Genomic DNA, 17,179 nt, shown 5'->3' on the forward strand with positions numbered 1-17,179 from the left:
CTGTATACTGATTGGGTTTTTAAAATGAAATTTTGGTATTTTAAAAAATAAATTTAAAAAATGTGGGGTGGGGTCTGCAGTGTGCAGGGTGGGAAGCTTAGCCTCCCTGAAGCTGCTGTTAGTCCCCATCAGTAGTTTCCATGTTTACCACTGGATGTATTTGCCCCCCCCCCAATTTTGCTGAGTGCCCTACGGAATGTGTAAAGAGCATAATGTTTTCCTAAGAAAATTTACAGTTTTTAACGGGTGCAGATTTAAGGTGGGCAATTATTATGAAATCCATATTGATCAAGTTTCCTGAACCAAAATGCATCTTGTAGCATCATCTTGTCTCTTCTTGACCTTCAACAGGTTTTTGCATCTGTCCTGGGATTCCTGTTTTATCTACAGGCCCTCTTGCGGCATCAGTCTAGTACTGTTTGAAGCAATCTCAAGGATGTTTATAGTGGGCGGTACATTACACCAGTAAAAAGGGCAAAAATATACTAAACTGGGTTAAATAAATGTTGGTAAGGTAAAGAAAAAAGAAGGTGCTTTTTATCATATGTGGTGGGAATGTAGAGAAGTTAGAAAATTTTGGGAAATGATATATAATGAATTTAAAAAAATGTTTAAAAGGCCATTTGTAAAAAACCAAACAAACAAGAAGCATTTTTGTTAGGGATTTTAGGACAAGACCTGCTAAGAAAAACAAAGAATTTATTCATGTATGCTACAACAGCGGCAAGAGTCTTGTTAGCACATGGATGGAAGAATGAGGAAGTCCCAGCGAAAGAACAATGGCAAGAAAAACTGATGAGCTATGCGGAACTGGCAAAGTTAACATATAAACTACGGGAGAAGGACAACCATGACTTTAAGGAAGAATGGGAACATTACAAGTTATCTAAAAAGACAACAAAAAGACAACAAAAAGATTTGGACTCCTTTGCAGGTTTTGAATAAACACCCACAATTTAGTAGTAGAACATAGGGAAGATAAGGTAGGGATATGTACAATTTTATAACATGCAGAGAATAACATGTGCTAACAAATCAGAGGGGGGAGCCGAGGGAAGCCTTGGAGGGGGGAGAGGGAGGGGGAGGGTATAAAAAAGGGGGGGGAATGTAATTGATTATATTGCTTGATGTATTTTGTTAAGTTTGTTCAATAATATTTTTTTTTAAAGGTCGTTTATAGTGTGAAATTAAATATGCTTGTTTTCCTGGGCTACTTCCCAGTTGACACTCATGCATTATTGCACTATTCCAGGGGTCAGCCAACTTTTTCAGCAGGGGGCCGGTCCACTGTCCCTCAGACCTTGTGGGGGGCTGGACTATATTTTGGAAAAAAAAATATATGAACGAATTCCTATGCCCCACAAATAACCCAGAGATGCATTTTAAATAAAAGGACACATTCTACTCATGTAAAAACATGCTGATTCCTGGACCAGGTTTAGAAGGCGATTGGGCCGCATCCGGCCCCCGGGCCTTAGTTTGGGGACCCTGCACTATGCCAACATCTTCGCTTTTTCCTCTTCCATTCACTTGGTTTATTTGATGTGCTTTCCACAAGTGTTGCGCTCATCGTCTCATCCCAACCAACTCCATCAGAGCACCAGTGTGTGTAGTTAACACTCTAAATCAAAGAGGAGGAAGACAAGAGTAAATTCCTTTCCCTAGGCTGAAAAGGTTAGTTTCCCAAGCTAGCAGGGATCCCAAGCTTCCTTGCGGCATCTCCCAGTTTGCACCACGAGGAACCAAGGATTTAGCAGACAGCCCTTAGCAGATTATTTCATGACACAGACATCTACCTGGGAGATGCTGCTTTTTTTTCTGTCGTTGAGACTCAGATAGGACTGTTCAGATATTGTCAGCAGACCAGCCGGCTGTTAATGGCCAGCCAGTGGTGCTAGTAATGCTAAGGCTGTGGTTTGAGTCTCATGCCAGCCAGCTTGGTGGACTGAAGGCTGTAGATTTCTCTCTTCTGTATGTGAGGTCAAGTTCTAAAAGGAAAAGGTAAGAAGAGTACAAGTTGCTCACCGACCCTATATAGGGCTGGAGGAGAAATTCATTTCAGTTCACATTTAACCTCCTTATTTTGCACTTTCTGAAACAACAAGCAAAGTGAAACACAGCCGTCCTTTCAAATTTGCAGTTCTCTGAATTTTGTGATGCAGCTTTCTAGGCCAGGCACGTCCAACAGGTAGATCATTATGCCTGTGGTAGATCACTGGTAGATCACTCTGGCTCCTTCCAAAGAAGCTCAGCAACTTTGCCCCCCCCTAAAAAAGCTCAATATTTTTCCCCTGCACCCCAAAAAACAGAGCCTTCCTCCTCCCTAAAAAAAGCTCAACAACTTTTGACCTGAACCCCGCAAAAGGGGGTAGATCACTGGCAGTTTTTAACTCTGTGAGTAGATCGCAGTATCTTGGGAGTTGGCTCTAGGCAAGTAATCTGTATGAAAAGGCATTTAGGTATGGTAAAGTTAGCACAAAAATGCATATGTTAGTGACAATAACATACCAAAATGTGTTATATTAGGGGAAATTGCCTTGCAAAAATGTGAATATTATGAAAACTTGCATTAGAGATGTGTATATCTGCAGAAATTTGCTTTAGAATGCCGATGAGTTTTCAGGAGCGCTTTTAAAAGAAATTTGCAAACTGATGTAGAAATGTGGAGAGTGGAACTCAACACTGGAAAAATGAGAAACAGAAAGAAACCCAAACTTGAGAATGGCCGACTTCAGCAGGGGGCAGAGCCAGCTGCTATGTTGCTATTGTGTATGGGACCAGTAGATGTGTCTCCCCTTCCCAGTCCAATGAGCGGAGGGAGGGGCACATCTGAAAGGAGTTTTGAGCAAGGCTGATGCCATGACTCTTCCCCACTCAACCAGCACTTTGGCAGGTGCCAAAAGCCCGTGCAGTTAGTCCCGTCTTGTGCTGCACACATGTTCTGCATCCACGTGTGACAGCGGCATAGGTAAAATGGCTCCCATGTGGCCAGGTGAGCATGTCGACTGACTGCCCCCATAATGTTTGGGACCTTTTGACAAGAGAGGAGGCGGTAGGGTGAGACAAACACACACCTTCCGTTTGTTTTCTGCGTATCCAGAATCCTAAATAGATGCAGTCAGTGTGGGGACAACCTTGGGGCCAGGGATGCCATAGACCTTATTTACAAGTTGCGCAAGTTAGCTGCCATTGCACAGGAGCTATCTAGTTGCTACTTTGGGACCGCAGATTCCTTTCTGGCATCGCCTGTCCCTGTTCTTTTTCTGATGGGGGGCAAAAGGCGACGTGCTGGAAGGAAATATGCCCTGTGGACTTCAGCCCAAATGGCTGTTTAATGCTCGCCGAATTTGAGTGTGCTTCTGCTGAGGATAACAGAGGCCAGTGACTCTGAGGAGGAGAGGGAACCTGTTCCCAATAATTGTATTTATTTTGGCGCGGCACATTGAAGACAATGAGCTCTGGGGCTTGGTCAGAACAGAGAACGCGGCTGTGTGTGTGTGTGTGTGTGTGTGTGTAGGCGGATGTGTGGCTGGAAAGCTGTGATGCCACAGGCTTTGGTGTCGCAGAAAAGAGGATGAATTGGAGGCATCCATGACATTGGGACATTAATATGATTAATGACACAGCTTAATTTGCCTGGGTGATTCATCTGTACACAAAAAAGAATTCTCAAATTAGTGGCTTTCTGGCAAAGGCAAGTGACTTTGAAAGGATTTGTCTGAGAGGGAAGAGCAAGAAAGGAGGAATTATTATTATTATTATTATTATTATTATTATTATTATTATTACTGAAAAATTAAGAAAAGGAATAGTGTTGCTGTGCATTCTTCTGGATGAGATCTAATGAGAATATGACCCAAATTGGAAATATTTAATATCTTTTATCACTATAAATTATGTATGCACAATCTGCTTAGCTGCCTTCGCTCCCATAAGTCAGGGATGACTTAATTTGACTCTGAGACAGGGATTAATATCATTTAGGCCTTTTCTCTGATTACTTTAAAAACACAGCTGAAATTATAATGAACTGCCCAAGTCGAATAGATACAGCCTGTGATGCTGTGACTTGACTGAGAAATCTCTTATGTGAGCCACAAGAGGGCACCCTTGCTATGCTAAACCCAGACATCCACATCACATGCTTGCGGTGTTTACTCTTAATATATATATATTTTATAGAAATGCAGTTATTTAACCTGCTGTTAATTTTTTTAAAAATAAAACCCCCCAAATCCTTAGCCCCAGGGTTGTTTGAGACACCAGTGATCATAGGGTTTATTGTTATATGCTGCCCCCTGGATAGCTTGCTTTCGATGCAATAAAAGAAACAAAACTTTTGTACGTAGATTCTGTGTGGAGTAATGCCTGCTATGTGCTAGCAGGGCAGACAACACACAGCAGCACAGTGGGCAAATAGGTGCAATCTGCGTTCCTTACAAGTGACTTCAGGTACCTTGAGAACAGTGCACGAGATTTTTTGTTCCTGATAAAATAACGAATAGGCTTTCCATTCACTAGCTCAGGAATCGGACCACCACCGGTGATCTCTGATCCATCTTGGAGGTGCGGGGGGGGGAGGGGGGGGCACGACTCAGTGCATGGACAGGCAGGTTTGTCTGTTTCTACTCGATTTCAGTTTTGCTTGTGTTCATAAATCTGTTCCATCCCAGACCTAGTCCTCTCTGTCTCAGGGCTGAGAGCTAGGCAGAACAATGTAATGTATGACCAAAGAACTTGAGGATTTCAAGTACAACAACTTGCGTACTCAAGGAAAGCTCAAAATAGGACCCAGTAGGAATTGCTGTGGCAGAATGTGGCATGCCTTTTGTGCAGTACTCATCAAGGGTACCAAGGTGGGTGGTACACACTGGAATTTATAGACGACAGAGATAAGCCAAAGAGATAAGCCATGAAGCTGCTGGGCTCTCCTTTGTTAAAGGTTTTAAAGCAGAGGGACTGTCAGGGGTGCAGGGGGACAAAGCAGGGGATTTCCTGCTTTGGCAGAGGCTCAGGTTTGATGCCCTCTGAGATCTCTACCAACTCCGTGACACCTAAAAAGGAAAAGTAGCTACCAAATTCAAAATAAATATGGCTTTGTCCACTGTGTGCTGTGGACCAGCGACCAGGAATTACCCCCAGGTTCTACAAGTGAGCTTCTCCAAGTAAGCCAGCTGGCCATTATTCATGGTAGAGGGCCAGCCCTACCATTGGGCAGAATGAGGTGGCTGCCTCAGGCGGCAGAGGTTGAGAGGCTGGGGAATGGTGGTGAGGTGTTAGAAGACAGAGCTATGTGTCCCCTCCGTGGCTAGTCTTCCATTCTCAAATTCAGTGTCCTATCCCCAGTGTTGAAACAACGATTCAGCTGCCAGTTCTGCAGGCTTCCATATGTGTGTTGTTTGTGCGAGGGGCACCTTGCCTTTTGCTGACAAGCAAACAAGACAACACAAGATGTCTTGTGTTGCCCCAACTGGGTTAAATGTAAGCAGTTCTTAAGCGCCTTAATTCCTTGTTTCTACTCAATGGGAGTAGCCACCCATTGAGACAACAAGTTCTGAAATCTGGTAGGAACATGCGACACAATCTTACACTGGGCAGATCACTTGTCCTCCCCAACTAGCAGTGTCTACTCCAGCCAACATGGCGCCCTGTTACTGGACTCCAGCATCCATCTAGCAGACCATCTAACCATCTAGCTCAGTTGGTTAGAGCATGGTGCTCCTAGCCCCAAGGTCGTGGGTTTGATCCCTTTATGGGACAGCTGTGTATTCCTGCATTGCAGGGGGTTGGACTGGATGATCCTGTTGTTGTTGTTTAGTCGTTTAGTCGTGTCCGACTCTTCGTGACCCCATGGACCATAGCACGCCAGGCACTCCTGTCTTGCACTGCCTCCCGCAATTTGGTCAAACTCATGTTCGTAGCTTCGAGAACACTGTCCAACCATCTTGTCCTCTGTCGTCCCCTTCTCCTAGTGCCCTCAATCTTTCCCAACATCAGGGTCTTTTCCAAGGATTCTTCTCTTCTCATGAGGTGGCCAAAGTATTGGAGCCTGAGCTTCACGATCTGTCCTTCCAGGGAGCACTCAGGGCTGATTTCCTTAAGAATGGATAGGTTTGATCTTCTTGCAGTCCATGGGACTCTCAAGAGTCTCCTCCAGCACCATAATTCAAAAGCATCAATTCTTCGGCGATCAGCCTTCTTTATGGTCCAGCTCTCACTTCCATACATCACTACTGGGAAAACCATAGCTTTAACTATACGGACCTTTGTCGGCAAGGTGATGTCTCTGCTTTTTAAGATGCTGTCTAGGTTTGTCATTGCTTTTCTCCCAAGAAGCAGGCGTCTTTTAATTTCGTGACTGCTGTCACCATCTGCAGTGATCAAGGAGCCCAAGAAAGTAAAATCTCTCACTGCCTCCATTTCTTCCCCTTCTATTTGCCAGGAGGTGATGGGACCAGTGGCCATGATCTTGGTTTTTTTGATGTTGAGCTTCAGACCATATTTTGCGCTCTCCTCTTTCACCCTCATTAAAAGGTTCTTTAATTCCTCCTCGCTTTCTGCCATCAAGGTTGTGTCATCTGCATATCTGAGGTTGTTGATATTTCTTCCGGCAATCTTAATTCCGGCTTGGGATTCATCTAGTCCAGCCTTTCGCATGATGAATTCTGCATATAAGTTAAATAAGCAGGGAGACAATATACAACCTTGTCGTACTCCTTTCCCAATTTTGAACCAATCAGTTGTTCTATATCCAGTTCTAACTGTAGCTTCTTGTCCCACATAGAGATTTCTCAGGAGACAGATGAGGTGATCAGGCACTCCCATTTCTTTAAGAACTTGCCATAGTTTGCTGTGGTCGACACAGTCAAAGGCTTTTGCATAGTCAATGAAGCAGAAGTAGACGTTTTTCTGGAACTCTCTAGCTTTCTCCATAATCCAGCGCATGTTTGCTATTTGGTCTCTGGTTCCTCTGCCCTTTCGAAATCCAGCTTGCACTTCTGGGAGTTCTCGGTCCACATACTGCCTAAGCCTGCCTTGTAGAATTTTAAGCATAACCTTGCTAGCGTGTGAAATGAGCGCAATTGTGCGGTAGTTGGAGCATTCTTTGGCACTGCCCTTCTTTGGAATTGGGATGTAGACTGATCTTCTCCAATCCTCTGGCCATTGCTGAGTTTTCCAAACTTGCTGGCATATTGGGTGTAGCACCTTAACAGCATCATCTTTTAAAATTTTAAATAGTTCAGCTGGAATATCATCACTTCCACTGGCCTTGTTATTAGCAGTGCTTTCTAAGGCCCATTTGACTTCACTCTCCAAGATGTCTGGCTCAAGGTCAGCAACCACACTACCTGGGGTGTACGAGACCTCCATATCTTTCTGGTATAATTCCTCTGTGTATTCTTGCCACCTCTTCTTGATGTCTTCTGCTTCTGTTAGGTCCTTACCACTTTTGTCCTTGATTATGGTAATCTTTGTACGAAATGTTCCTTTCATATCTCCAATTTTCTTGAACAGATCTCTGGTTTTCCCCATTCTATTGTTTTCCTCTATTTCTTTGCATTGCTCATTTAAGAAGACCCTCTTGTCTCTCCTTGCTGTTTTTTGGAAATCTGCATTCAGTTTCTCAGGATCCTCAGGATCTACAATTCCATGATTCTGTGATCAGCCTGCCAGTTGTGTCAATGGTCAGGGATGATGGGAACTGTAGCCCAACAATATCTGGAAGAAGAGTAGAAGAAGAGTTTGGATTTGATATCCCGCCTTATCACTACCCTAAGGAGTCTCAAAGCAGCTAACATTCTCCTTTCCCTTCCTCTCCCACAACAAACACTCTGTGAGGTGAGTGAGGCTGAGAGACTTCAGAGAAGTGTGACTAGCCCAAGGTCACCCAGCAGCTGCACGTAGAGGAGCGGGGAAGCGAACCCGGTTCACCAGATTACGAGTCCACCGCTCTTAAGGCAGCATGTTGGTCTTTGTATGTTCTGACTGGCAATGGCTCTCCAGAGAGAAGGCTTTTTAGGACTTGGGATTAACTGAATAGAAATGCTAAGGATAGAGCCTGAAATCTTTTGCAAGGAAAGTGTGTGCTTCAGACAGTCTGAATCATGTTGTGTTGTGATTGTGTTGCCAAACCCACCAGACAAAGATGTCCAAGCAGTTCAAGGAGGAGAAAGCAGTTGAACCTACTTTTGCTACACCTTAATATTTGATTCAGAAGAGACATTAGTTTTGAATGATGTTCGCACTCTAGGATTACAATGGCAAAAGTGAATAATGCACAGAGGTTATGAGCCCTCTCTTGTTTACTCACGAGTAGTCTTTCTTGGGCATTCAATGGGATTTATTCATTGTATGTAAATTTAGGGCCAAAGTCCAATTAAAAAAAGCCAGTCCGGTTTTTTGTTTTTTTTAAAGTAGAACAAAAACAGGGATAATTAGGCCTTTAGGGATTTATAGCTAAATATCCATTACAGTTCACATTTGTTTAGCCCATTTAAAAGGGCAAACTCGGTTGGACAGCAGGTTAATGGTAAGTGGGTTTCCGTTTTTTAATTCATCACTTACTTGCCTTGGTGGTTTTAAAATCTACCTGATCAGCAGCAATTTGAGGTGTTTTGTCTCCCATCCTCTGCTTGTTTCCTCTGAGCTCTTTAAAATGTGTAATTCATTTCCATAAAAGTTAAGCAGTAATCCATATCTTCTGTGCTCTTGTTTTAACAGCCCTCATTCTGTGATAGTTAAAAACGCAGTGTGCCTGTTTATTTCATTGATATAAATAAGGATAAGTAAGCAGTTCTTAAAAGGGAGAGGGAGAGAAGACGGGGCACTTCTTTTTAAAGAGGCACACAAGCTGGGGAACAATCTAGAATTAAATCCACATTCATAAATTCCTTAATTGGCATAGTCATCATCTTTAATTGCTCATTATAAAGGATACCATAAAATGTGATGGGAGCAAATTGTTAGCAGATGATATTATGGGGGGTTATAAAAATGCATTTTGTAAAATGTAAATATTGAGGGGGGAGGGGAAAACGTTCGGCATTTAGCGGGAAGAAATAATGTGATTTAGAAAGTGATTGTAATCAAAAACTAAACTGCGGCTTTTCGGCTATGAGCACAAGTCCTTTTATTGGAGAACTGGCACCGAAATCTCATGAGCTATATTGCAACTCCGTTATCTTTCTAGGGCACAAATGCACAGTTGTTTGTGAATCCCTTTGTCACCTGAATGCCTGCAGCTCTGGTAAGCGTGCAATGTCCGTGCAAAGGGATACAGAAAACTGTGTCACACGGTCTCTTATGTGATCAGGCTTAAGTAGTATTCTAAATACCCCTGTAACACTGGCCAGCCATACAGAGCAGATGTCTCTTAAAAGGACTAGTAAGGAGAGAATCCAGTCCTCTTATCAAGTTTAACTACTGGAGTAAGACCTCGAACTAGTGTGCTTTGAAGTCATGGATCCAACACATTGACCTTTCCTGTTGCTGTTAAATCTCATTGTGCATCTCTTGGTTGGGCTCATGGAAGCTGTGAGTGGAGCTCCAGGTTCATATATTTCCTTAGCATGGTGCCAAGGCTGTAGGGCAGACTTCCCCAACTTGGTGCCCTCCAGACACATTGGAGGGCGGCTGCCATCAGCCCCCAGCCAGCGCTAACAGCGCCAGGTTGTGGACACCTGCTCTAGGGAAGGGCTGTGTTTGCAAACTTCATTGCCCCAGTAGAGTTCTTTGCCATTAAAAGGTCAGGTGTGAGCTTGTTGTTTATGCTGTGTGTTAGTCAATATTGGGCTTCCCAGAGTCACTCTGTCTGATGCAAAGGGCAGCGTCACAGATTGTTAAAAGGAATGTTTCCTCCTGCAAAGGAAAGAGGCATTTTAAAGACCAAGATATCTCCCCCTTCTTCTTCTTTTTGTCTCCCTTAGGTCTCCTTTATGTAATGAAAATCAGGGGGGGGGGCAGATACAAAAGAGAACAGAGCTCTTCCACTTTATAATGGCAGAGGCGGATTTAGGGGAATGTGACAGGTTCCCCTGCTCAGGGTGCAGGGGCTAAGGGGGCACCTTTCCACCTCCTTTCCAAAGCCTAGTAAGTGCTTGCCTCTAGAAGGAGGCAAGAGGGCTCTAGGACCCTGCCAGAGCCTTGCACCTCCTTCCCAAAGCATCAAGTAGGCTGTGGTGTGTGTGTGTGTGTGTGTGTGTGTGTGTGTGTGTGTGTGAAATGTTGGCCTCACACAGGGTGCTGTATTATTACCAAGGTCCATTCCTGATAACACTGTGTGACAGAGAAGGGATTGCTACGCCTGCTGAGGGGAGTGCATGGGTGCACCCTTTTATTAACATTTGGGGATATCTCTGTGTCACTGATACAAAGCTCTTTGGGTGTATAACCAGAGTTAAAAATGAATAGGTACAAAAATTAATATTGCCAAGTCACTTACACTGTGCTGTTAAAATAAGTCCTGTAGACTTTCTTCATAGAAGGTTGCTGTGGAATTGTCTTGCTCTGAAGATGTGGCACTGTGTAACAATAGTTTTACAAAGTTTCTACCAGCACCTGTCTAAGCTCTCATTAATTGCTGCCTAATTTTGTTTTTTCTCTAGACCCTGGATGTGGAGGAAAGCTTGGGATATGCAGAAATGCTTGTGCCTATTTTCAAATGGGAATTTGGATTTACTGCAAGATATGTACACTGATAAATCTGTTTAACTACAGTCAAAACCTGGAAAAGGGGCTAAGGTAAGGGGAATGCTTCATCTTTTTAATAGACTATGAGGATTCCTGGAATGTCTGATGGGTAATATTAATGACCTTCAATTGACGTTACACAGGTAACTGATTTGGGAAGGTGGAAAAACATGATTTGGAATGCATTTTTTTTAAGCGCTGTTACCCAGCTCTAATTACCTGGTTCTAAAGATTCAATCCTACTTTTTCAGAGTTGCTTCTTGTTCCTGAGAGATTTCTCTTCATATTTCTGGGCTATAGCCAGTACCAAATTTTGAAAATACCAGTGTAAATCTAGAAATATTCTCCAAGCCCAGATATGCAGGAACAGGGCCACTACTATCAGTACCTGGCATCCTTGGGCAGTTATCAGAGCACCTGAGGCAGACCCTAACACCAGGATCTGCTGCCCCCATAGATCCTGCTGCCTGAAGCGGTCACCTCACCATGCCTCATGGGTGGGCCGGCCCTGGAGCAACTGATGGGAGTCCCTTAATTGTTTTTCTGGCCTGCCACTCTGAGCTGCACCAAGTGGCTGGATCTTGGCACTCCTTTCCTTTCTGACCATGCTCCCAATCTAGCATCACTCTGAGGAGCTCTGGGGAAATTGAAAGGTTGGCTAGACTCTTGGTGTTGCCTGTCCCAGCCAGGTGTGTCCAGTAGGGTCCTGACAGAGGAGGGTGACCACCGGAGGACATTTTGTGCAGGTCTTCTTCAAACTTGGAGCCAGCCCTGTGCATGGGCAAGTGAGGGCGAGGCACTCTGTGGATGTCCAGAGGCACTTGCACCTTCATTATGGCATTGCATGCCGAGTCCTGGCCTAAAAATGCATTGCAGAGGGGTTGAGTTCTTGTTAGCGCTGTCTGAAATTATGTACCTGGCTCCATACAGAAAGATTGAGCAAAGCCAAAGCTGGGACTTCCTGAGATTCACAGAATTTATGTTCTCCAATCAACTGTATGATTCTGCTTAAGAGACAGCAAGGCCTTCCATCTAGGGGCCTGACCTCCCATCTCACCACCACACTCATCGCAGGTTATAGTTCTGGTTCACGCCATGGAATATCTTAATTCATATTGTGGCCACATTGTTGCTTGGATATAAGCCAGTGTCCTGTTCAGCCAGAAGGTCCAGATGGCAAAGCAGCAATCTTTGGCCGGGGTCCAGAGCAATGGTACTTTGGATGTTTTCGTGCCACACAATTTCCGTTCTGTCCTTTTAAAATCTCTTTCCCTCTCTCTTCCCTGTGGCATCATTTCTGTAATTTAAAATCATTGTTGTTCAGGTTTTCTAGACCCAGGACTAGAAAATGGAAATGGGAGCAAGAATTCCCCATCTTCACTTGTTTGTCCCATGCCTGGATTGAAAATCAACCCAGTGAATATGATCAGTATTTGCTGCTGCTTTCAATCTGCCACTGATGTTTTTATATGTGTTGGAAGCCGCCCAGAGTGACTGGGGCAACCCAGCCAGATGGTCGGGACATACTGTATTTTTCGCACCATAGGACGCACCTGACCATAGGACGCACCTAGTTTTTAGAGGAGGAAAACAAGAAAAAAATATTTTGCTTTCTTGAATTGTCCTAGGCATAGCAGCCAACTCCTAGAGGCCTAGCTGCCTTTGCCCCCCCATTAAATATTTGAGGAAGCTTCTTTTGCAAAGAGGGAAAGCTCCTTTATTATTTTTTTAGGATCAGCTCAAAGTTGTGCAGCTTTTTTTGCAAAGGGGGAAAGCTTTTTTAGGATCAGCTCAAAGTTGCTGAGTTTCATTGCAAAGGGGGAAAAATCCTGTTTTTATGGGGTTCAACTCACAGTTCTGCAGCTTTTCTAGGAAAGGAAAGGGACCCATTTCTACAGTTTACAGACAGATAATTTATTCAGTCAGTCACATGTCTCCCTCTGCAGACAACAATTGAGGCTAGGCAAGGGGCCGGGAGGGGCCAGGAAGGGAGCTAGCTCCCTTATCCCCCTTCCCGATCTCTTGCAATCAGCTGCTGAGCGGTTCCTTTCAACACACTCTTTCCCTCTTGTTAGCCTTTAGCTCTTTCTCAAAAAATGAGCACTTTTCGCCCCTGGGCAATTCGGCTCCAGGGACCATGCACTCGCTCCATAAGACACACAGAATCTCCTCTTACTTTTTTAGGAGGAAAAAAGTGTGTCGTATGGAGCGAAAAATACGGTAAATAATAAAATTATTTTTATTCTTATTAGTGATGTGTAATTGATTGCATCCCCCCATCTGCACTGTGTTTCCTTTGCCTTGAAATGGGTTGGAATACTGTCAAAACTTATGTAATCTATGTCACAAATTACATATATTATGCAGTTATGCAACTTTTCCACAGCAGACATCAGTATGAATAGCATAATTATTGACGGAATACAAACTGCAGCAGAAAATAAACAGTGCTGCAAGTGATGAATATAGGACAGAGGGGGAAATGATGCCTTACTGCTTGCCTGCATAGGGCCCTACCGTTAAATGCAACCACTTAAAAAACAAAATCTTCTCTCTACATCAGGGGCTGGGAACCAGTGTCCCTCCAGGTGTTCTTGGACTACAACTTCCACCATCCTTGACCATTGGCTATGCTGGCTGGAATGGATGGGAGTTGGGATCCAACTGCATCAGGAGCACCACAAGTTACTCACCCCCCCAAACCACTTTTCGTCATCTTCCACTTTCCCAGAAGATAGTCATAGCAGTGCTGGTTTGAGCTACCTTGGCCGACCCATTGCAGACCAGTGATTTGAATGGTCTGTTCCAAAATGTAACTTAAAAGAAATCCCGTGTATTTTATTTGTATGTGTGCATTGTAAAGATCTCATGCTCAGCCATGCCCAGCCCTTCGACCAGAATCACACCCAGAGACCCTTCCAGCTGCGTATATGGAGGAAGCACCAGCTGCTATTCTGAATCCTTCCTTATTATGAGACACGGCTGCTAGCGAATTGATCTTGGCTTAGGTGCAAATGTGATTCCATCCCCTTAAGTATTATGTTTTTAATAATCCATTCCAATTAATTTCCAGCCTGTCACCAGCCCCAGCCCCCTTTTGCAGCTTTTCCTTTTTCTTTTACATTACTCCCAAATTATATATTGTCCGTCTCACTCATTGTCTTCCTTTCCCCCACCCCTTCCCCGCTGCCTGCAGGATGAGGTCCTGTGCCAAATCAATGCTTCCGTCTCAGTGGCTGTTCCTGGCATATGTGTTAATGGTGTGCTGTAAATTGTTGTCCGCGACTAGCCACCATCCCCGGGGGCACCCAGGTAGGAGCTTTTAAACTCATTACGCGCTGCCGAGGCCAATTAATAACACTCTCTGAATGTTAGCGTCCACTTTTTAGCCATGGATAATTGATGAAGCTGTTGACACTGCGCTGCAATCGGAGCAGAAAAGGTTATGAACACATGTATATGGAAAAAAAGAAAGAAAGGGATGAGTTATTGCTCAGATTTCAAAAGAGTTCATGGTAACGTTTATGTCGGGCAGTTTCCCAAGTGATTTCAAGACATCTTCCTGATTTGGGGTGGTTTTTCTTTATTTCTCCTTTGTAACCAAAAGCAAAATAGATTTCAGTTTCATATAACAGAAAATAAACCCTTTTGTTACAGAAAATGAAGGTAGGTAGGGTCGGGGGGGGGAATAATAATGATAGCTTACTAGTGATGTTTCACATGTTAGTTTCCTCCCCTTCATGTGATAAGCTGATTACTCTATCAAATTAATTCCTTTTTTAGAACAGCTGTGACAGCCCTGCACAGTTGACAGGCTCTGTAGGATGTGAAAAACAGACCGGGTTTTCCCAGATGAAGGTATCAGTTATGGCAGGAGGAAGATGCAGTACCTGGGTTAAGGAATCTTCCGACAGAGGGTTTAGCGGGGAGGCACCTCCTGAGACCACTTGCTCACCAACCTAGGGATTTCAGCCAGAATCATATGCATACCCAAATCTGTTGAATGTGGAAGACTGTGTCTCCTCACAGTGTCTCTTCTGTGGGCTGTGGGATCCACCAGCATGCCGAAGCATGCTCCCTTGCTGTAAATGAAAGCTACTTGGCTCACCTGAGAATTCGGTGTGGAAGGTTTTGGACTTTGAGCCATAAGTGCTTGCCAGGCAGGACAGAACCATTTTGCTCACTTCCCAGTAGGCGGGTTGCTGTTGCTTACCAGGAGAAGGCAGGGTTAGGTGGCAAAAAATGGGTTCTCTGAAAGCACACTGCCAGGAGGAGCGCCAGATTGGTTCTGCTGGTGCACTTGCGCCACACTGACCTTCCTGCTGCCACGACACTCCTAGTAATCAACAGGGACCCACCTGCCAGGAAGGTAGCATAGCAGCCCTGCCCCACCAGGGTTTCTGTATTTCCCCTCACTGCAATATTCTGAGCAGCTCTAAATTCCAAAGGTCCAACATTTTCCCAAGTGTGGTTTCTTTCGGACGATGTTCACTGGAGGTTTGTTGTTGTTTGAACTTATTTGTGGAAGCACAGTAGCCACCAATAGCCTTTTCTGCCATTAATTTGTCCAATGCTCTTTTCAAGCCATCTGAGCTGATGATCACCACTACATCTTGGTAGTGGGAACAAATTCTACAGTTTATGTGCAGTGTGAGCAAAGCAACTGCTTTGTTTTGTCTGCCCTGAATCTCCCAACATTCAGCTTCATTTGGACGTCTACAGGTTCTAGAGTTACAAGGGAGAGAGAAAAGTTTTTTCTTTTTTCACTTTCTCCACCCCATGCATAATTTTATATGCTCCTATGCACCTTTTCTATAAATGGAAAAAATCATCAACCCCCCAAAACTGTAACCTTTTGCTCATAGGGGAGTTGCTAAATCTCCTTGATCTTCAAAGACGTGAGTCCAGAGTGGTTGTCATTCTTGTTTGCCAATATGGGATAAAGTAGGGGCATGCTTAAGCTTAAGTCAATAAATATATCTCTTCAAGTGATTATCTCCCTTGAAAAGTCTTTTTATGTAAGAAGGTGTTTTAGATCAGGCCATACTATTTACCTGTTTGGTCCACTATTGTCTACTCTGGCAGGCAGAGTCATAGCTGCCAAGTTATCCCTTTTTTAAAGGGATTTTCCCTTATGCTGAATAGGCTTCCTCGCGAGAAAAGGGAAAACTTGGCAGCTATGGGCAGTCTCAGGCAGAGATTAAACCTGGGGCTTTCCCCATTGGATGCTAGTTTGTGTTAACATTAAGTGCAGCCTGGGTCCCCTAGAACTGCATCCTTGTCATAAAGAACACACTGACGATAAACACTCCGCCCCCTAAGGAGGAGGGACCCTGTTCCTTGTTCTATATGACATAATGCTGTGCAGTAGCTATGAATGTAGCACTCTAGCACCTCCTTGTGACTATTTATAAGCATCACAAGTATTACGCCACAGCACATTTTAGAAATACAGTGGTCCCTCGACTTACAAACTTAATCCGTTCTGAATGCACATTCGTAGGTCAAAAAGCTCATAAGTCGAAACGCGGCTTCCCATAGGAAAAAAAATATTCAGAAAAATCCGTAAGTCGAGGAAACCGCATTTAAAAATTCATAAGTCGAGTAAACCGCATTTAAAACCGCCAATGGTTTCCGCTCGGATGTAGAAAAATGCATTTGTCCCGTTCATAAGTTGAACCCTACGGATGTCGAGTCATTTGTAAGTCGAGGGACCACTGCTATTTTATTATTTTCTGCATTGCTACCCCATTCTTTAGCCAAAAGGGCTCCCAGAGCCAACTTACAGAGGAATAACAACAACAACAACAACAACAACAACAACAACAACAACAACACAGCCCTTGCCCTTAGGCATACAATCAAAGAGACAAGGCACAAAAGGAAAAGGGGACAGAGAAGGAGGAGGAGAAAACCAAACCCAGGCAACCGTTCTTCACAAAGTTCTTAAAAGGATCACCTGGGTTGGAAATAGCATATGGTAAGGGGGAGGTAAAAGCATCTTATGTCTCAGCAGAGCCAATGGACTGGCCCTGCATCTCTTCTGTACCTCTGTTGTGGCTTAATGGAGCAGCTGCTGCCAGGCAGCATATGAGAATTTGCATTTCTAAACCGCAGTTTGCATTCCAGTCCAGGGTACCAACCACAGAAAGAAAACCATTTATATAAGATCACATCAGCTTAAAACAGGAAAGGTCTTGGCATCCTGGTTATTCTGAGAAACCTGGAAAGTTTCTCCATACGCTTAGGAAGTGTGGAAGGGGTGTGTTTAGAGTGGCTGCCTGTGTTGGGGCCCTTGTTGTTACCAAGGCAACGAGAAGAATAAACAAAACTCTCCCAAACTTTGAGCAGTGAAAATCCATCAAACAAATGGTGGGACCGAAATAACCTATGCAAATGTATGCAAATCTGTTTCTTTAAACATTATCCCAGTTGCAGAAGTGGGGGGGCCCAGAATAATTTAGAGCTTAACTTGGCTGCTGCACAAAAA

At 44.0% G+C, this 17,179-nt stretch overlaps 1 protein-coding gene across 1 annotated transcript in view; it reads left to right on the forward strand.

The window, feature by feature from the left end:
* The window catches only part of TAFA4 (TAFA chemokine like family member 4), a 164,885-nt gene that overhangs the window by 70,063 nt on the left and 77,643 nt on the right, over nucleotides 1-17,179 (forward strand). The window contains exons 2-3 of the mRNA XM_060271023.2: nucleotides 10,605-10,740; nucleotides 13,886-14,001. Coding sequence (XP_060127006.1) covers nucleotides 10,661-10,740; nucleotides 13,886-14,001 — 196 coding nt within the window. The 5' untranslated portion in view covers nucleotides 10,605-10,660. The remainder of the gene's footprint in view (nucleotides 1-10,604; nucleotides 10,741-13,885; nucleotides 14,002-17,179) is intronic.

This window comes from Zootoca vivipara, chromosome 2, assembly GCF_965207765.1.
Source record: "Zootoca vivipara chromosome 2, rZooViv2.hap1.1, whole genome shotgun sequence".
NCBI classification, from domain to species: domain Eukaryota; kingdom Metazoa; phylum Chordata; class Lepidosauria; order Squamata; family Lacertidae; genus Zootoca; species Zootoca vivipara.